The 20,792-nt window shown below is 39.9% G+C and overlaps 2 protein-coding genes and 1 long non-coding RNA gene across 5 annotated transcripts in view; 2 read left to right on the forward strand and 1 right to left on the reverse strand.

Annotated features, from left to right (window-relative positions):
- The window catches only part of LOC111323994 (uncharacterized), a 29,997-nt gene extending 19,262 nt beyond the window's left edge, over positions 1–10,735 (forward strand). For both annotated transcript variants that reach the window (XM_088737344.1, XM_022927457.2), the window contains exons 21-34: positions 170–407; positions 902–1,090; positions 2,152–2,328; positions 3,426–3,693; positions 4,222–4,403; positions 5,743–5,930; positions 6,387–6,558; positions 6,827–7,014; positions 7,652–7,823; positions 8,139–8,326; positions 8,838–9,102; positions 9,357–9,545; positions 10,010–10,056; positions 10,556–10,735. In XM_088737344.1, coding sequence (XP_088593470.1) covers positions 170–407; positions 902–1,090; positions 2,152–2,328; positions 3,426–3,693; positions 4,222–4,403; positions 5,743–5,930; positions 6,387–6,558; positions 6,827–7,014; positions 7,652–7,823; positions 8,139–8,326; positions 8,838–9,102; positions 9,357–9,545; positions 10,010–10,047 — 2,454 coding nt within the window. In that variant the 3' untranslated portion in view covers positions 10,048–10,056; positions 10,556–10,735. The remainder of the gene's footprint in view (positions 1–169; positions 408–901; positions 1,091–2,151; positions 2,329–3,425; positions 3,694–4,221; positions 4,404–5,742; positions 5,931–6,386; positions 6,559–6,826; positions 7,015–7,651; positions 7,824–8,138; positions 8,327–8,837; positions 9,103–9,356; positions 9,546–10,009; positions 10,057–10,555) is intronic.
- A 128-nt stretch (positions 10,736–10,863) lies between these two features.
- LOC111323995 (uncharacterized) lies at positions 10,864–13,040 on the reverse strand. The gene is made up of 3 exons (XR_002694224.2): positions 12,887–13,040; positions 11,559–11,616; positions 10,864–11,210 (listed from the first exon to the last, which is right to left on the reverse strand). It is a non-coding gene; the product is annotated as an uncharacterized LOC111323995 (long non-coding RNA).
- A 4,816-nt stretch (positions 13,041–17,856) lies between these two features.
- LOC111324012 (protein sidekick-1) overlaps positions 17,857–20,792 on the forward strand; it is a 33,208-nt gene continuing 30,272 nt past the window's right edge. Inside the window, exons 1-4 of one of the 2 annotated variants that reach the window (XM_088737348.1) lie at positions 17,857–18,000; positions 18,232–18,545; positions 19,007–19,154; positions 20,432–20,745. In XM_088737348.1, the coding sequence (XP_088593474.1) occupies positions 18,258–18,545; positions 19,007–19,154; positions 20,432–20,745 (750 nt within the window). In that variant the 5' untranslated portion in view covers positions 17,857–18,000; positions 18,232–18,257. The remainder of the gene's footprint in view (positions 18,001–18,231; positions 18,546–19,006; positions 19,155–20,431; positions 20,746–20,792) is intronic. The other variant, XM_088737347.1, reaches the window with a different exon arrangement.

Raw genomic sequence — 20,792 nt, forward strand, 5'->3', positions numbered from 1 at the left:
TGTTGTGATAGCTTTGGTCCTAGATTTACAAAATCTTAGTGGGAAACTACTTTATTCCTTTGAAGATTTACCCATTCCGTCCCGTGGCTATTTACAAAGATATCGCTCTATGTGCCTTTTACGTAATAACACTGCCTTTGATTGTTTCTTCAATGATTATTTACCTTAGATGTTACTGGTGATCACAGATGGAGCTAGCACTGGTGGTATTAAATCTCTCAGAACTCCAGTCAAGGATCTCGTAGACCTGAGAGTGAACATATTCTCAGTGGGAGTTGGAAACAATCTGATTAAGAGCGAACTGGAGTTTATGGCATCAGAGCCTAAGAATTCTCATGTGTTTTATGTTCGCAATATGGCGGAGTTGCCTAACTTACTTCATACCTTGGCACAGTCGTCTTGTCAAGGTAAGGTTTGATATGGTTTTTCTTATGGCGCGGTGAGTCTGAAATTGTGTGGTAGAGAATTGGTTATTGTGGAAGTAGCGTTAAAAGAGAAGTACTCCAGAGTTGTGTAACGTTAAAGCAGACTCCTTGTCTATGTGAAATCAGTGCCAAGAAACCCAAAAGCCTTGTGCTATCCACTGATAAAACAATTTAGAAAAGAAGTGCTAACCCATGTGGGTGCGATATAAAATTGGAACGAAGGATCTTCCTCTCAGACGTTTATCAAATGCTCACAAAAATTTCCTTTTATTTTTTCTCATAAAGTAACGAACTCCCGAATTTCCGAAAACGAGCCCCAAAACCTGCCAATTCCACGAGTAACGAGGGTCTCTTCTTACAGAAGTTCAATCGTATTTGATAGCATCTAATACTTTTGGTATGAGCTATGGCACCAGCAATAAATGACGATTATCAAATTCACAACAAACAAAAATTTTCTTCGTGTTTCTCTTTAGCCTTCAAGTGTAAATATGTGACTTGTGACTACAGCGCTTGGTCTGAATGGTCTATCTCGTGTGGTAAGGGAATGAAAAGAAGGAAAACATTGACCAAAGTAAACGAACACGTTATAGAGCAGCAGGGAGGATGCTCTGGTCTAACAACAACCTGTGAAAAGGAGAAAGTAGAAACTAAGGACATGGATTGTAAGTGTAACGGTGTCTAGGATTACTTTTGTCTGTTTGTCTGTCTGTCTCTCTCGGTCTTCTTGTCGGCCTGTTTGTCGTGCTGTCTGTCAGTCTTTCTGTCTGCTTGTCTCCTTGTCTACCAGTCTAACTGCTTGTCTTCCTGTCTATTTATCTGTCTGTCTCCTTGTCTACCTGTCTACCTGAGTGTCTTCCTGTCTGTGTCTGTCTGTCCGTCTCGTTGTCTGCCCGTCTCTTTGTCTGTCTCTTTGTCTGTCTGTCTCTTTGTCTGTCTATCTCTTCATCTGTCTGTCTCTTCGTCTACCTGTCTACCTGAGTGTCTTCCTGTCTGTGTCTGTCTGTCTGTCTCTTTGTCTGTCTGTCTGTCCGTCTGTCTGTCTCTTTGTCTATCTGTCTGTCTCTTTGTCTACCTGTCTACCTGAGTGTCTTTCTGTCTGTGTCTGTATGTCTGTCTGTCTCTTTGTCTGTCTGTCTCTTTGTCTACCTGTCTACCTGAGTGTCTTCCTGTCTGTGTCTGTCTGTCTGTATCTTTGTCTGTCTGTCTGTCAGTCTCTTTGTCTACCTGTCTACCTGAGTGTCTTCCTGTCTGTGTTTGTCCGTCTGTCTCTCTGTCTGTCTCTTCGTCTCTTTGTCTGTCTGTTTGTCTCTTTGTCTGTCTGTCTACCTGTGTGTCTTTCTGTCTGTCTTTCTGTCTGTTTGTGTCTAGATGTTTCCATCTGTTTGCCTGTCTCTTTACCTCTCTTTTTGACAGTTCATCTGGCTTTGTGCGTTTTTCCCATTTTTTACTTATCTTTTTCTTCCTGCCCGCCGGTCTCGTTCTTTCATTTTTGGTGCGACTTCCTCTCCGACTGTCTTCTGGTTAGCTACTGTTAGTCTGTTTTTTTTTTCGGCACTCACCTTGTCTTTCAGGATGCTTTGACTGTTACGCTATAGACCTCAATTTCTGACGAAGTTATTTTTTTCCTCCCCTTCTCAATTAACTTAAGAAAGTTCATGTATCTAACATTCCTTTGAATAACATCAATAGCTGCGTCTTCATTGCGACCTTTTGGTGTTGTTAGGTCAGTGTAGGTACGTCACGTGTTCGTGGAATCCTTGGACCGAGTGGTCTGCCACTTGCGGTGTCAGTATCAGAACGAGGATACCCATAGTAACGCAGCACGTGATAAACAAGACATCCTGTGAAGGACTGCAGAAATCATGTCCAAGAGCCGAACGTGAAAAGAGAATAACTAAATGTGAGTGTGATCACTGAATATTACGAAAACTTGCAACCGAAAAAGACTAAAATAACCCATATTTATATCGCCAAAGCTTTTTTATCAAAACGAGAATTGGTGCACAACAATTCACATCAAATGGATGCATTTTCATGTGAGCAAAGAAACATTTTCACACGAAGGAAAAACATGCAGATTTACCTCGAGGATGAGGGAAGAGGTAAACCCGAAAGGGAAATTTTCTCGGTTTCAAAAACTCTACCTTTCAAAGAGATGTTTGGCAAAATGAGGTTTATTTACATTAGATCGAATAGCAAGGTTGATATGAAAGGCTTCACTTTTCTGCGTTTAGAAGAGGGTAATTGATTATCTCTGAAATATCCTTACGTCTCATTACATATGTCTTATTAACCAAGCGCGAGGGCCGTACTGGGAGAATATCGGCCCGAGGTCTTGACAGTACTTACAAAAAAGACCGAGGGCCGATATTCTTCCAGTACGGTCCCGTGCAAGCTTGGTTAAGAAGAGACTTATTATACGACTGAAATTTAAAGGGACACAGGTGCGGTATCATTCGGGACCATTCGGGACAGTGCCCGATCCAATACTTAGAGAATATTGGACCGACAATAGAGCATTTTGATTGGTTGATTTTAGTTATTGGCCCTCTGACTGCCCGAGTCGTGTAATAATTTCTTTTATCGCTCGCTGTTTTGTTATAAGCGAATGAGACATTACTGTTCACCTTAGCCTCGGTTAAAGTCCTCTCACTTCCGCTCTTCCAAAGAACAGAGTTATCTCCTGCTTTCAAACTGAGATGAACGTAAAAATTGCCACTCTAAAATCCTAATGGCTTGCACTATTCCTTATAAAAACTAATCCATCTGCCATAGTACAGTGTTTCAAGTGTATCCTTATTTTAATCTTCCATGGTTGAATTTTCACCCGTTAAAATGATGGTTTTGCATTCATAGGCCAGTGTAGATAAGATTTTGAACCTTTTATAAGTGGGAGCATGTGTTATTTTCCGTCGTTTGTCCCCCGGTGCACAAGGATTTTTGTCATCTTAGAAATATTATCGTTATTCCGTGAGTCATCCGTTTCTATGCTCTCAGGTCCTTGCAAGTCGGTCAAATGTACTTGGAAACCATGGACTGATTGGTCAGCGACTTGTGGGTTGGCTGAGAGAACACGGTCCATCCAGACCGCTGAAATTATAGTCTCTCGGAATAACTGCTCTGGTCTTCCACAGGCTTGCAACGAACTGCGTGAAAAAGAAACGAGAAAGACCATGTGTACGTGTCAGACAGTACAGTGTGACTGGAGCAAGTGGAGTGACTGGTCGGCCAGTTGTGGTGTTGCTAAGCGTACAAGAACAATTCAGTGAGTATACCGTATTTATTATCGGTTGTTACTCTCTTATTAAACTTCTGGGGAAGTGATATTCTTCGCTGGTTATCAACCATTAGTTTTTAAAGGAAGATAGAGCGCTGCGGCGAGGTTTGAAAAGCCTTACATTTCGAGCGTTCAGCCTTCGTCGGGGGGAAGGTACGTGGTGAGTGCCCTCGTAAGGGTGAAGTTGTTCGACATTTACCAACCATATCTTGCCGGAGTACACTTTCACTCAAAAGTGTTGCAAGTGTCTTTCTTTGGCCTTAAGGTCACTAACACATACACCAGGAAATTCCATCTTCGACATGTTTTATCTAGACAACCCTCCTTTTTCTAAGCTACCGTGTCAGTTTACGGACAAGAGGGACATGTTAGAGAGAATAAATTGCTTTATTTTTCCGTCTTTACTGCCAAAGAAAATTTAGGGTGGAAAATTTTCTATTTTAAATGTGATCAAAGCTGTATGTTACAGCAATCAGTTGTCTATTTACTGAACATCTCATTATTTAAATATACCAGAACATCGCAGATAACAGTGCAAAAAGAGAGGTGTGATGGTTTGCCACAGTCTTGTCCCCAGCCCCCAGAGAGTGAGCACAGGACAAAGGATTGCGCATGTCGCACCGTCACTTGTGATTGGGATGAGTGGTCCTCCTGGTCTACAAGCTGTGGTAACGGAACGCGCACACGTGATATCAACGGTACTGAATCTTTGAATCAGAAGAAAGATTACGAACGCTAATTTCCTAGTACCTGTGCTTGTTTTTAACGAAATGAATTTTTACTTGTACCAGAATTAAAAAAATTTGGAGCGCGCACACGTAATATCAAAGGTACTGAAGCCTTTGAATCAGAAGAAAGATTACAAACGCTAATATCATAGGTGACAAATTACTCCTTAATTTTGGCGCCAAATTTCAGCGTTAACTTTTAATTTCACATGTGAAATTACAAATTTGCCATGGTAACATCTCTTGTATCTCGATCAGAGCCAAGATGGCGTCGAGATTTAAGACGGTGACCCTTGAAGAAGTTACGAAATTAAATAAAGCGGCCCAAAATTTAAATACGCGAAAGAGCACAATTACCTGGCTGCGAGTTTTTGAGAAGTGGTGTGACGAAAATAGCCTTGAGAAAAACCTGGAGATGATTCTTCCCGAGCAGTTGGATAAAGTACACGAGCAATTTTACGCCTCCGTCTGTAAACAAGACGGAACCGATTACGAACCTGGATAATTTGTCACCCACGATATTAAAGGGTAATCAAATGGTTTTCTCGTGAAATTAGGAAATAATTTCACGCTCGTTTTGTCAAAATTCTGATAATTTCCCGAGCCTTTAGGCGAGGAAAATTATCAGAAGGAGTAACAAAACACGCGTGAAATTATTTCCTAATTTCACGAAAAAACCATTTGATTACACATACTAATTTAGTAGTACCTGTGCTTGTTTTTAACCCTATGAAGTTTTACTTGTACAGATGAAAACAATTTGGAGCCTCTCAACAACTCAACAAAGTCCACTTGAGAAAAGCAACTCGAAGTGCTTTATCATTTTTTTTTTTTGTGTTTGTTTTTGCACGCCTTTGTGAAAGGGTTATCGGCTTGATTGGTTATAGCCAGAAGCGTATAACCCAGGTTATATCCTTTTGTTATAACTTGATTTGGTTGCAAGACCCTAAACTGACATACCTGATATACAACCTCGTTCCCAGGGCCTTTTCCCTTTTCCCTCCCCCAACTCCACCCCCAACTAAGGGAAAAGGCCCTGGGAACGAGGTTGACCTGATACAGTCATCTACTGATCCTAGTCTAATTCTTACAGGGCTGGAGCTCGTTATTTCCTAATCTCACTTCTCCTACCGTCTGTTAATGTATTTCTCGTTTCCGACTGGCTAGAAATGCAAATGATAAAAGGTCCTCTAACAAGTCACTTGCAAATGTCCAGGGTCTGGGATTATAATTTTTTCCTGATAAATCACTCCCCTGTAAATCCTTTAACATTATGACCTTTTAATCTCGGTTTACACTTCACTTTCAGAGACTGTAATCACAGTCAACAAGCCCAGCTGTGATGATCTCCCACAGAAGTGCACTGAGAAACCTCAGACCGTTTCACGTGAAGTGAAATGCACCTGCCCTACAGTGAACTGCGAGTGGAATCTATGGAGTCAGTGGTCTGCTACATGTGGAGCAGCCACTCGGTCAAGATCAATTAAAACTATAAAGGTTTAGATAAAACTAAAAGTGTTCTCTGCATAGCAGGCATTGAATTGGCGCACGGAAGAGCGAGGACGATGACCTAATATTTTCTTGATCAAACGCTTTTCAAGTCTTACTCGATAATTTGTTATCTTTTTCTTTTTTGTACTTGTCTTTTCAACGTAAGCAGTATATGAAATTGACCGGAAATGACCGATTGAGGAGATCTACAAAGTAAGGGGATTTTTCAAAGTTGGGGCCACGGGAATAAGGTTACTGGATCAGTCCATAGATTAGCGTGAGATACTTCGCAAGTGTAATTATTGTGGATATTGAATAAGGCTGGCTCTGAGATGGATAAAATTTTCCGCATGGGACTAGACTGCTTAACGAACCACCTAGGTTTTTGTAATATAGTTTAAGATTTACGAGATTCGGTCAGGTCTCCGAAAGTAAACAACGAGTTTATGTCTACTTTCCTAGACCACAGTACAAAAGTTGAAGTGTGAAGGTCTGCCTCAGTCTTGTCCCCAGCCTCCACAAACAGAACAACAAACAACAAACTGTAAATGTAAAACAGTCAACTGTGAATGGGCTTTGTGGTCTTCATGGTCCACGACATGTGGAGTTGGAACAAGGACAAGAAATATTGAAGGTAATCCATAGAATATATTTACTTCGTTATAGAGATTGTTGGATTAATTTTGTTTGGGCCTCTCCTCTCATTAGCAATAGTCTCGTTTTTGAGAGTCATGAAAGCGATATAAAGTATTGCAAATTAGCGGTATTATTAATTCTCTCTTGATGGAATCAATCGAAATTTAACACCCGCTGCATTTGCATTTTACAGTTTATCCTGACACTCTTGGCAGTTTGTTGTATTATTTGACGTCATTTTTTTTCTTTTTTGTCTCAAAATCTAGAAACTGCAGTAGAAGTGTTTAGGCCTGATTGTAGCGGTCTTCCTCAGACTTGTCCTGAGCCACCAGAGTCTGAAGCTCGTGAGCTAAAATGTAATTGCCCATCAGTGAAATGTGAATGGAAGCAGTGGAGTACTTGGTCAGCAACATGCGGCTTAGCCTCAAGGACAAGGACTATAGAGACTATCAAGGTTTCAATTTACTCCTTTACTTATTTGGTTTTCCCATCTTCATTGTAAATCTCTTAAGCTATTTTATGTCCTCTATCATGAGCGTGGAGCAAAGTCTTCCCTCCCGACGTTTTACCCATGACCGATGGTCTGCAAACGAATCTGAAAGTGTAGCTATTGGCCCCAAGTAGTAAATTTAAATTCCTCTTTTACGCCACATAGTTTGTATAAAGTGGCATGGGGTTTTAGTGTGTTTATATCCGAGGGAACTTAGGAAGCCGATGCATGGTTCTATAACCCGGTTATTGAAGGAGGCGGGAATGGGGCTTCTAGTTTTGGAGTCTAATGATTGTGATCTCTTTGTCTCGAGGCAGCTAGAGAGCAAGATGTTTTTCGGGATCGTTAGGCAATGAAGTTTAAGGCATTGCAAGTCTTGTATTGTGGGGGATATGAAAAGGTAGAAAGGTTATCATCGATTCGATACTGCCTTCTTGTGAAGAACCTTTCCTTCTTCTACTGATTTGTAGTATTCTGTTTTTTTTTTTGTACCTAAATATTCAATAGTTTAACTATTTCAAAAACAGTCCTCAGGCAACAAAGTGACCAAAGCATGTTGAGCTCGCTGGAAAAAGATGTGATCTCCTTTTTGTCTATTTAGACCACCGTACAAAAGTTAAAGTGTGAAGGTCTGCCTCAGTCCTGCCCACAGCCTCCACAAACAGAGCAACAAACAACAAACTGTAAATGTAAAACAGTAAACTGTGAATGGGCTCTGTGGTCTTCATGGTCCACTACTTGCGGTGAAGGAACAAGAACAAGATCTATTGAAGGTAATCTATAAAAAATAGATTTTACTTCGTTACAGCAATTCTTGAGAGGCTATATTGGAAGACGCATCTGTTTAATGGCTTCAAAATGGATGACAGTTCACCATATTTTGGGTCTCTTTGATGATGTAGGAACCAGCTTTAGGACAGTAAAATGTCTTAAAGCCATAGTTCTCCGAGATAGTCGCCGCGAATTCTTCAGGTTTAAGAGGAAACCAAAAAATGACATTATTGAGCAGAAAGAAGATTGTAAATGATAGAAATAAAAACTGTGTACTCAGTAACTCAAGACATGACGTCCTTTCTCAACCTCTGTAGAGACGGCGATAGAGGTGTTCAAGCCTGATTGCAGCGGTCTTCCACAAACCTGTCCACAACCGCCAGAAAACGAAGCACGAGAAATTAAATGTAATTGTAGTACTGTCAACTGTAAACGTGGCGAGTGGGAGGCTTGGTCTGCAACGTGTGGATTAGCAACACGAAAGAGATCCATTACTACCGAACAGGTTTGGAAGATAACCTCACCTCTTGTATTCCTTTGATGTAACCCGACATAAACAGTTCGAAGGTACTGAAAATGTGGTCCGTTCTCTTCGGATCTGATTCAGTGGTGTGATTTTTTATTCCCTCGATAATGTGGTTCTGGCTGGTACCCCGCAACCGAACTGTTGCTAATTTTACTTTATGAACGGTTAGCTCCCTGAGCGAGCAAGATTTTACTACTCTTGTGTTTCTGTCGGCTAAAAGAGGGGGCAAGCTAGTCTTATCACGACCGTCTGAGACTGCTGGCATCTCTTTCACAATTTCTCATTTGTGAAATTCAATTTCACAAATGAGAAATTCTGTTTTAATCTTAGGGCTATCCAATAAACCTTTTGTTTTCTGTTTGTTGTTGGAAATGAAGTCCTAGTCCACGAAGACACAAAAAGGAAGTGGCCACTTTATAGCTATCGTAACTTCAGGGCTTGCCAATTATGCATGCACGCAAACGAAGCATTTTTTCCCCTTCACTCGTAGATTGTAGTGCAACAGAAAAACTGCGATGGTCTGCCTGAATCGTGTCCGAGCGGACCTGAGACTGAAACTAGAAAGACCATGTGCACGTGCCAGTCAGTAACATGCACGTGGGGAAGTTGGGGCCAGTGGTCTGGAGAATGCGGCTTAGTGAACAGAACACGACATATTGTGGAAACACAAACAACTGTTCAAGCAGAGTCTTGCGATGTCGTTCCTACCAAATGCACTCAGCTGCCAGAAACTGAGAACAACAAACTCCCAGACTGTAAGTAGTAGGAAGGTCATTCAACTAGGACAACAAGAACGAAAAAAGTGCCAACGATGGCGAAGATTAAACGGACTGCAAATGGCAGTGAATAAGAGGTCGTTTTATGAGGGCCGTGACTATGGGTTTCTTATATTGCGTGACGCGACTTTGACAAATATTGCGTGATATTATTGACTGACGTTGTGTGACATATCAATCACTGATAATTCTGTACAAATGTTCTTATCATGGTGGATTGCTTGCTTTACAAGGTGAATTGTGCTACACGGTGGAATGCAGTTACAACCCCTGGAGTTCTTGGTCAGCATCTTGTGGCAGTGCGTACAGGCGCCGCCTACAGGTGATCGAAGAAATCGAAATTTTCAAGCCGAGCTGCGACGGACTACCTTTGGAGTGCTTTGGTGACGAAATTCAGGAGGAGACAAGAAATACTCCGTTATGTAAGAATAGGGGAGGAGAGGGAGAGTAAGATAATCGAGAACACCCGGTGGGGTGATTGTGGTTGGTATACGTTAGTTAGTCCTGTAGACAAATGCTTTCTACAATCTTCGAAAAACTGTTTGGGACATTCTTTTTCTCGGTTTAAAAAGTCGATGAAGTGGAAGGAAAAACTGTGAAAGTGAATGCGGTGAATAACTTTCGCAAAATTTATTTCATAAGGACCCATAAGGGCGACTTTTGAGAGTGTCCCTGGAGGTTTTATGATCTTAAACTTCGCTCCGATCTGCCCCTTCTTGTTTCCATTTTGCGTTTCTCGTTGGAGAGAAGATGGGATTTTGATTTTGATTTTCGAATAAGATCGCAGCTTGCTCGTCGACTGAAGAAACATGTAATTTGTTTCGCCTTCTACTTTCGACATCTCATTTCCATATATAGGTCAATAAAAGTTTGTTTCATTTTATAGGTCCAACTACTAAACCTCCTCCAACACCAACAACCTGATTAAAAAAGGTAAGCTGTGAATATTTTGACATCTCACTGAAAATCGAGGGTAAAATTGTTCGAGACTTACTTGTGGTTTTGAGATATCTGGGACTCAAATTATAAACTCGTTCACCCTTTACATCTGAAAGTTGATTCTCCCAAAGAACACCATACCTTTCTTTTACCGCCTATTGCTGAGAATTTGGTTTTGTATTAAGTCAGAGCCCAGTTTTTTTTTATAAGTAATTTCCGCAACATTACCTGTCTAGAATTCTGCTGCTAGAATTCTCCTGAAAGTCGAGGGCATAACTTGATCGCAGTGATAGACTGCATTGAGTCGGAAGGTCGCCTCTCCAGATTCGATTTATGTTTAATTTAGAAGACTTCGATACACTCAGCTTTCAATTTTAATTTTTTTATATTTCAATTTCAATGGCATCTTTAGTAAATGGTCGATTCTCTTTTTAATTTGATATGTTATTGTGTTGGACACTTTGTGGACCATTTTTCCATTTTCTTTACCCAGATGCTGAGCTTACACGGCAGGACCAAGAAGGGGGAATTCTGGGGATTATAATACAATTGGGAGTTAAAACATTTCTTACGAAGGTTCGATATTTCGCGACAATTTGTTTTTGGATTCCATCTGATAGACTTCTTGTCGTGATAAAACGATAACAATAAAGATTAAGTAAAGAAAATAATGGTTCATTGTCCATTTTTTTAGTTCCTTCTTTTTCTCAATTGTGATCTGGGGGAGATTTGTTTAGAGATTGCAGCTACAGTTATGTTTTCAAAGGATAAAATATGCTTCGTGGTCGGACGAAACACTGCAAAACACTAATCTAATACCGAGATCCTTCGGAACGGCTCTAAACATAAACTAATCTTAAAATCCTTCGGAACGGTTTTTTAAAGCACTCTGCTACTGAACTTTAACACTATACAATGACTATTCCTTGCGGACAAGATTATTTGACAAGGAGAGTTTTTGTTGCGACAACAACAAAAGTTATTACGTAATTGTATTCGTTGTTACAAGTTCTTGAACACCTTCCGCCCAATTTTGTAATCAGTCTTTTCAACACTTCGCTTGCAAAGAAGCAGTCACCATGACGATGTACCCATGTATACTTTATTAGAAACAGGCGAAATCGTGGCATCAGCACATTTGCTTTTCTCTGCGAAAGAAATCGAAGTGAGTGACAACAAAACGAGCTTTGTAGACAATGTCTAATTTTAAATATGTATTTTAAAACGACAGCAAAGTAGGTCGAGTATGTATAAGTGTTTTGGATTAATGCTACATGTAGCTTTGTCGTTACTCAAATTTCGCCCTCCCAAGAACACACAGAGGGTTTGAGGTTTCATTCCTCAAAGGGGAACTTGAAATTTACAGTGCCCCACCCACGTGACAGATGTGTGACGTCTCTCCTTTCAATTGGCCTTTTCTTTAGAAATGAAATGTTTGTTTTCTTAATGGCCGGAGACAAAGAAAACCTGTAAAAGAAATGATGTGTTTTGCTTACCGCTATGACTCGACAATGGCTCAATAGAATACAGAGATTACCGCCGGCATCACTTTACCTAGCAAGGCAATCGGTACTTAATGGTGGATTATGCGTATTGTTATTGGAGCTTAACAGATCATTCTCATATTGTTTTCCATTATTGCTAATAATATTTTGATTTATGCACAGCTCAAATACTGCCAGTAGTTGTCAAAATAAAAATAACTTCGTTCAGGCCCGAACAGGATTCACCCTAATGACCTGGCGACACCGGTACAATGGTACAATAATTAAAAGGTAACATGCTTCGCTGCATGGAGACTGATCGAAATAATGGGATTTTATTAAATGTATGACTATCTTGCTAATTAATTTGATTTGAAATTGCAGTTATCAGAACTTTCTACTGGTGCATAAAAGAAATCAAGAAAAAGGTGATTCCAAGATGCAGTTGATAAGTTCATTTATCCTCATAAAGATGGCAAGTTGTCAAAATATACCTATAAAGAAACAGAACAGGGATTACATTCCGCTTTTCTGGGCAATAAGCTTTTTAATGGGGTCTATAAGAAACCGCTAAACAGTTGAAAAAAAAACTTATCCAAAACCGCTAAACCGTAAAAAATCGATCAAAACCGAAAACCGCATGCAAAACCTGCAAAACCGTCAAAACCGATAAATTTTTGCATCCCAGTCATCAAAAATCTAATCGATCAGATACAATGGTGAGAAGTGTGACATACAGAGGGTTTCGCAGCTATTCGAGATCAGCAGAGGCGCATCATAAATTGCCCCTCAGATCGAAGAGAAACCGGAACCCAAATAGGAAACACCAAAAACCTTATCGGATACCAAATCGCAACCCAAATGCTAAAAAACGGAAAATCCACAAATTGCAATGAAGACCAAAACCGAAAAACCGAAGTTTTTGGCACAAAACCGAAGAGCAGGTCTTACAAAATAGCCAAAAGTGAAAGTCCCAATGCCCCCTTCTTAATATGACACCGTTGCAACTTTAACTCCAATTTATTCCTAGAGAAACATGTTCATAGTCCGTCTTTATATAAGTAAAGACAGGCAACCCTTGCACATAGATCACATTCACCACAAGCTAAGCTTTAGAAGGACACAAGTCGGGGTAACTTTGATGTCGCGCTATTACAAATGCACAAACATTAAGCCTTTGTTGAAACCTCATACAATATCAGTAACATTTTGAGCCACTTGCATTAGTTTTCCAGTAAGACTTTTGATCGTTGTTCGTAATTTTTTTTTAAAAATGCTTAGTTCATTTGCTTAAAATTTAAGAGATATGGCTTCAATAACGAGTAACAAATATTCCTTACCTTATACATAAACCAAACACTAAACGAATTCTGTAACTTTTCGAGAAAACTTGTGGCCTCTTCGTGAAAATACACGATGCAAGATAACATGATGATCTAACCAAAATGACCCTAACCCACAAAAAAACACTTTGATTTTTTTTATATATCATAATCCTCTTTAATCTAGTTGACTTTGCCATGTGACATAAAAGAAACTTAAAATCCAGTCAGGATCGAAACTTCTTCTGTTGCGATGTCAATTTTAAAACTTGACTTTATTTCTTCGCGATCATTCTAACGTACTGGCAGTCTGTGTACTCTTTCTCTTCGCATGTTTGTTAGAAGAGTCCATTGCAAGGACGGCGATCAAAATCATGATCCGGCAAACGTCTGCGGTGTTTTAAAACGGTTACAATATCTAGTTTTGTTTGTTTGTTGTTTTCAATTATGTATCTGTGTGGATTGACTTTATGAATGACGTAAGCAAAAGTGATGGCGTGAAGGTTAGTTGCGAAAAGGCTAGTTTAATAATAAAAGCGTAATCAAATTCGTGGCCTTGGGTTTGGTAACTTTGAAAGATAAATCATTTTCTTGTCACAAGTGTTTGTCATGTACGCCTTCAGTTTCAGACCAGCAAACTTTCTGTCTTGCTCTTTGACCAGACCTCCTCCTCATTCTTAACACTGCGTAAAACAGGATGCCTGATTGGGAATCACCTCCTTAAAATTGTGGACACAACACGGGTAGCGAACTGTTTTTTCCTTTTTTTCGGTAGACCTATAATTACAGGGTATAAACTTTGGATTCTGCAATGCAAGCGAACAGCATCTAAAGATACGAGAAAAGATCTTGTCCAATCAAAGCTAATCTTCAGGCGTAAAAAATATGAATAAGCTCATTAAAAGATGGCGCACAGGTGAGATAAACATAAATTGATAAAGACAGGTTTATTGTGTGCAGAGTATAAAGATCACTTCGGTATCTTTATTTTTATTTCCTTAGAAGCCACCAATGTGGTTTTCACATCGGCATCTAGGAGTAGGGAAGTGATTTCCTCACTTGGTGCTGTGCCGTATCACAAAAGAAACGCAAAAAGTGCGCTCAATTTTCAAGCTGCATCTCACAAAAAAGGTTTTTGGTGGTTCGACTTGACTCAAACAGGTCATGGTTAAGATGCATCCATATCTCCAACTAGCTTTCTTTGCCTCGTTGCTGCGAATTCCTTTGGCTTTAGGTAAGGTCTGAATTTCATGTAAGTTACTCACATGCCTTTTTCATAATTGTTCTTTTAAACTTGGTTGAATTCCATGTATTTTTTTGTTCTCCTTGTTAAGTTCTGCTTCACTTCTACAGAAAACTGTTATCATCTTCATCAGTTGTTTGTGTCAACTAAACTTTCCGCTCGACACTTTTCCTCTTGTTAAGAAAGAGAAGAGTAACGATTCTTCCACAAGATTCTCACACACTAATTATCCCTACAAGCCTAACTGTAGAATTAGTTTGATTTATCATCTACGGGTTTATATCGAATTAATTTGATGGCCTGCTCCCAGTTGGCTTGTTAGCTCAATTGGTAGAGCGCTGCACTAGTATCGCAGAGGTCAGTGGTTCGAATCCCGTACAGGCCCAAAAAAAATAAAAAAAAAATAAAAAAATATATTTTTTTTCAGGTCTGATTTTCGCTATTGCTCAAATAGTGCTTCACTGCGAAGGATCGTGCTCATATACGTAACTGTAGAATACTGTGATTTCCTTTGAGCAGTGCCATCAGTATGGTACACTTTTCCGCTCGTTCCTGGATAGCTGAACGACTATTGTTCGATGCAGCTTTTTCCTCTCCTGTCGGTAGATCTTTTTTCCTATAGAAAATGTTTCGTTTCCCATCGCTCAACCGACCCAGTTTTTAAACTGCCCCTGAGACGAAAATTGACCATTTTATTTTGGCCTAAATTGTTTACACAATGTTGAATTGGGTCAAGTTAAGACCCTTTTTGCCATTAAAAACTCAAAACAAACCTTCGATGACCAATTTTTCCGCTTCAAAATCGTCCAAAAATCGTCCGCCATTGCTGAAAACATGTTCCAGCCGAGCCCGCAAAAACGTCATCATGACGTCAAAGGCTAAAAAAACTTATCCTTTGCTTTGTCACAACTCTCTTTATTCGCTGCACAGAGAATCACACATATTACTTTTTTGAAAACTGTTTCGTTGTCAGTTGGGAAATGTCGACTTATTCAGCGATGAATTGTCCCAGAAATCATCTGAAGCTTCTGTGGATAGTTTTGCGCCGACAAACGATGAATTTTTGCCATGCGAATAAAGATAAACAAAGAACGGCACGGACTCCCCATGTGGCTTTTGTGGTCGCATCGGTTTATTGCCTTCGAACTGTATTTTGCTTGTCGTAAGGGATTTTCCTTTTTTGTAAGAAATTATCGGGTGATTAGTAAAAATAGTTTTCGGCAATGGCTAATGTGTATCCGAAGGCGGATATTGGGAGTTTGTGAAAGCCATTTCTAAGCCATCAATGTGTTTTCCCCGATGCATTTAGTCAATGATCTCATAACCCTTTCCTACGTGTTTTTTACTATCGGTGCTTTGAGAGGTTTGAAGTGAGCTCAGTTGTTGAGTTGCACTTTGGCCTCTGTTGTTTTTTCTGCCTTACTCATGATGACTATTGTTGTGTTGCTTCGGTGAGGTTTAAAGCAGAGTTTGTTTCAACTCTTTTTGAGCCGTGACCTCATTGACCACTTTCATAAATGGCTGCCAGATTAATATTCTTTTGTTTAAATTTAAATTAGCCTTTCTGGCCTCGCTTGAGAAAATGTTTCTTTTGAATTTTGTACTGGAGAACGAGGCCAGAAAGGCTAATTTAAATTTAAACAAAAAAACATTAATCCGGCAGCCATTTATGGAAGTGGTGTATTGCGTTACAAAGTATTTTGTGGCTTAGATGCGTTCTGCATGTAGCGTTATGACAATTTTCCAAGTAGCTCTGAAGGGCGATAGAAGACTGAACCGGTGGCATTCAGTTTGATATGAAACAGAAGTGGTTCTTTGTTTTGTCCGTGAAAGGTGTAACGGAGGCGCATTCGTCTTGCGAATAAATCTCGCAAAAGTTGGCCTGATTTTAAATTCTCTGTCACGGGCGTTGTGATGAATTGAGACCCTTTGATAGCACGCTGACTTGGCTGTCAGATGGTTGATAGTTTGACAGGTTTTTAAAGAAATTTCATTTTTTCGGTTTTTGGCTGCAAGCCTACGTTTTAAAGTGTTTTTGTGCTCTGTTTCTTAAGCTGTTTGTTCTGCTTTCGCTGATATTAAAGCCAGCTTTTTTTTTAGAATCAGAGCACACAATTATATTTTTCATCTCTTTTGTATAAAAGTGAGCTCTTTGAGGTCAGAAATCTCAATCCTCAATTCGGCTATTTTATCATTCTTATTTACAATGTTCACCGAGTACTTTCCTTTGTGTAAGATATTCTGCCAGAGAGTTGTTAAAGGTGGATATTGATCAGCTCATATATAAAGGTGACAAAATCCGTGGAGGTTCGTAGACTTCGCTTTCCGGCGTCGAGATCGCACTGAGGACGGTTTTTCTTGTCCCTTCTCGTCTTGAATGGTAGGCACTGAACCCGACAGAATTCTTCACCTAAATCCTTCAAATTACACAGATCTCTCGAAACAGTCCTCCGAGAAGCGTTCGGAGTAGATCTCAAATATTTCTGTAGGATTGAAGTTTTCTCGGCGTGGTCGCACAAATCGCATCCGTTTTTCCCGCTCTGATCTATTTGCAAGGCTCCGATGCTGAGAAATACCTGCAGCATGTCTGCACGATTACTTCAGCTTTGAATTACGCATCGATGCCCAGTCATTTTTGTTTAGTTTTTGTAAGAATAGAGCAAAGCACTCTGTTATGTTTGCTTGACATTTTGCCATGTGAGATTTTTCCCGTTGAGCCTTTGACGTCACTTCTTCGGAGTCCTGTGTCAACTTCCGGAACATGATCAAATAATGGCGGACGCGAAATCGTGAATTTAATAGTCTCCTTCGCAGCCGTGGGGACGGGGAGCGTTGCGTGACTCCGGCCCGAGCGGCTTCGAAGGAGACAATGAATTTAACGGCCCGAAAAAAGATATTGCTGGTGCTCGGTCTAAACTGAAATTTGGCGAAGTAGGTGAAGAAGTGAGTAGTCCAGTGGTCAGTGCGATGGACTCTGGGTTAAACGGCCCGGGTTCAAGTCCTGGCTGGGGCTTAACGTTGAGTCCTTAAGCAAGACACTTCACTCACATTGTTTCGTCTTCTCGGATAGGACGTAAAGCCGGAGGTCCCGTAAGGGTAAGGGGTAAGAGACGTTAATTTCCCACGCACGAGATTACTGTGTGCTGGATGTCCTCCCCTGGGGTGGGTTGGGTGGGAAAAAAGCAGGTCCACATCAGCTTATACAGTTGCCAATAAATTCAACCTGCTTGAACAAATAAACATGATGATGATGATGATGATGATGATGATGATGATGATGAAGACACACTGAACACGCAAATGGAAAAAAAGATGTACGAAAATTTTGATCTCAGGGGCACTTTAAGAAATGCGAAAATAATTTAGTGACGAAAATAAAACTGGCTTGTACTATGTCTCAGTCACCTCCCGGTAAATTCTTTCCTGATAACGAATTGGGGTGGGGGGGGGGGGAAGAGGGTCACTATAGCGCTCCGTGTTCATACGAAGTGTAAATAGAAGAAACGATTCATATCCTCGTCTTACGACGGGACCGCGTATGTTGAGCATTACAAGAGAGTAATGAGTAATACGAGGAGATGAGTAAAGGTTCGACTAGGAACCAGAGAGGTGACACTCGAATTTGTGATCCTGAGAACGAGATCCCATAAAATATTTCAAATGTCACGCGCGTTAGTGTTGCGTTACGAAAACTAAAACTTACCGGAAGTTGCAATGTTAAAGATTAACCTTCTGTCTTTTCATAACTCACTTTAAGAAAATGGCGGTAAACTTCGATCTTGACCATGATTTTGAAAATGTTACAAAAAAAATCAGTTACACCTACGAGTTAAAAAGGAGGATTAAAATTGCCTTAGTTCAAAGCTCCCGAACGATTTCAGGCGAAAAGGTAAGCTGCGATCATATTATTGTATGTAACTAATAAAACATGGTTTTAAGGACGAAATTCGATCGAAATCCGACCAGCGAAGCTAACAACGTTAAATCGTAATAAAACAAATAGAGACGAGGCTTATTCTTTCCAAAGAAGAAGGTACCACTTAACGTCCACCTACATACATGTATGTAAATGCTTGTGTGCTCGTCGAGTTTGTGCATGACTAATGCATTATTTCCCAAGGAGACTGTGTTGATTCGGGCCTTGGAATGGAAGATGGAGAAATCCGGAATAATAAAGTAACTGCTTCTTCTGAACAAAGTGCCAACACACCGGCCAAGAATGGTCGACTAAACTACATAGCAGGATCATCATGGTGTGCAGGAACAAGTGACACTAACCCATATCTACAGATTAATCTACGGACACTTCATATCATCTGTGCTGTGTCCACTCAAGGGAATTCTCAAGCAGATCAGTGGGTAACAAACTACACCCTACAACTATCTACAGATGGGACAACTTGGACAGACTATAAAGAGGGTGGACAAGTAATGGTATGGAACATAAACTGTGAAAGTTAGCAGTGCAAAGAAATTGTGTACAATACAATAGCATAGACTATACAGTCAGATGTACAATATTTTACAAGTTTGATGATATTGAAGTGCCAGCCTGAAAATGGTAGTCATTAAAATAATGATTATGTATTGTGTGTTAGGGTTCCAAGTTTTCCTAGAGAATAACTTAATTAGCCCCTGGCCTTTATGATGCACCTGGCCGGCGGTTAAATGACACTTAGTTGTCACTTCCTTCAAATTGTTTATTTTCCCTCCCTCCCACACAGGGTAGCCTTCCTCGAGTCCTCAAGGGGCTCCTCATTTTCTCACTAATGATGTCCAAATGATTCACTGTGTTGTACGAGAAGGGTGTGGCAGGGGTTAATTTGGATATCAGTACCCATGCCCTTTTCCCAATTTTCAAAAAAGTACCTGATGATTATATTTTTTTCTCATAGGTCCTCAGGGGAAATAATGACAGAGCCACAAGTGTTAAACATGTTATTTATGAAGTATTAACAAGGTATCTTCGATTCCTGCCACAAACTCACCAAGGTGGGGTGTGTATGAGAACAGAGGTGTTTGGAGTGGTCAAACAACAGCGAGGTGAGTTTTGAACTTTGTATATATTTTAATTTTTAGTTTTAAGTTTAATTCATTCACCACAGGAATGGCAGGAGAAAGGAACAGAACTTTTGTTCCAATTGACACCTAACCCCTTTTTTTTTTACCCACCCATCTCATCCCGGGAGGACATCCATCACACAGTAATCTCGTGTGTGGGAAATTAACGTCTCTTACCCCAACCCTGCAGTAGACGGGACCTCCATTTATCATCCCTATCCGAGAAGACTAGAAAGTCTAACCATTTGCAGATGTTATTACAAAGGCAGCACTTTCTTCTCAGTTAATTGAAGACCCTGAGTGTTGGTCCGGCCGGATTTGAACTCACGACCTCCTGCACAACAGTCCGGCACTCAACCAATTTTTCCTTGTTGGTTTGAGACATTTGATTGATGCATTTCAATATGAATTTCAGTATATGTTAAGTATTATATGCACCGAAATGAAACATTAATTTACCATTTAACATTTTACACCTTAACATCAGAAAGTATATTCTCTATACTGTTTTCTATATGTTTCTTAGGGAGCTGGCAAGAAAAGTTTGTTTTAACAATCAAGAGCTTCTTTAGTTGGTGATCTTTTCCTTTATTCTCCTGACCTTAATGTGTGATTCAGGGGTGATATTGTAAGGAGAAATTAGCTGCTTGTCAAAGGGCTAAAAATGCTCAAGATTCAATCAGCATGTAAATTTTAATGACATGTTTGTGAGTTGACACATAAGTGATTGCTTTCATACTATCAGATAACAGAAAAAAAATAATTATGGGTAAGATCTTAGGGGCCCTTGAGAAGTTATTTTTAATTATTAATTATTTTATGCTGCCACATTATGCCATTTTACAATATTTGGGCAATAGAACATTCCAAATACATAATTGTTCTTAATTAATATAATTGTAGTACAGGGCAAAAATAGCAGTGGGGCAGGGTGACAAGCTGTGAATATTAGCCTATCTACATTTTGATTCGTTTCCATCTTTGAGTTTTTCACTCAAATATTTAAAATATTTGAGGGAAAAGCTTGTTAGTTAACAAGATTTTTTCAGTTTATGTTTTATTGGGCACCTAAATGGTTTCAATTGAGTTGCTTTCATCTTTAACACATGTCGATCCAGTAAATGGGAAATTGGTACAATTAAGTTGAGCTGAATTGATCAACAGATAATGGTAGTCTGAATTAACATATTGTACACTTGATCACTTAAATTGTTTTACACGATTTGGAAGGCTGCCTGTTTTAAATTATTATCTTGCAGTTTGTGAGATGGAGGCCATCGGTCTGGCCAGTGGTGGTGCAATTCCAGACAGCAGCTTCACAGCCTCAACATTTTTCAGTAATGGATATAAACCTTCTTATGGTCGACTGAATGGAAGTAGTAGGGGTTGGGCACCCAAGACTAAGACCAATCCTACTGACTATCTGCAAATTGACCTGCTACATGAGTATGTCATCTGTGCTGTAGCTACTCAAGGAGCTAATGGTATTGATGAGTGGACAAAAAACTACAAGATTCAGTTATCCTTAGATGGTACCACCTTTTTCACCTATAAAGAAAACAATATTGACCGGGTAGGTTAATTTATATTAACATCATGCACATTAATTTGTACATATTA

The sequence above is a fragment of the Stylophora pistillata genome, chromosome 11 (assembly GCF_964205215.1).
Source record: "Stylophora pistillata chromosome 11, jaStyPist1.2, whole genome shotgun sequence".
In the NCBI taxonomy this organism is placed as follows: domain Eukaryota; kingdom Metazoa; phylum Cnidaria; class Anthozoa; order Scleractinia; family Pocilloporidae; genus Stylophora; species Stylophora pistillata.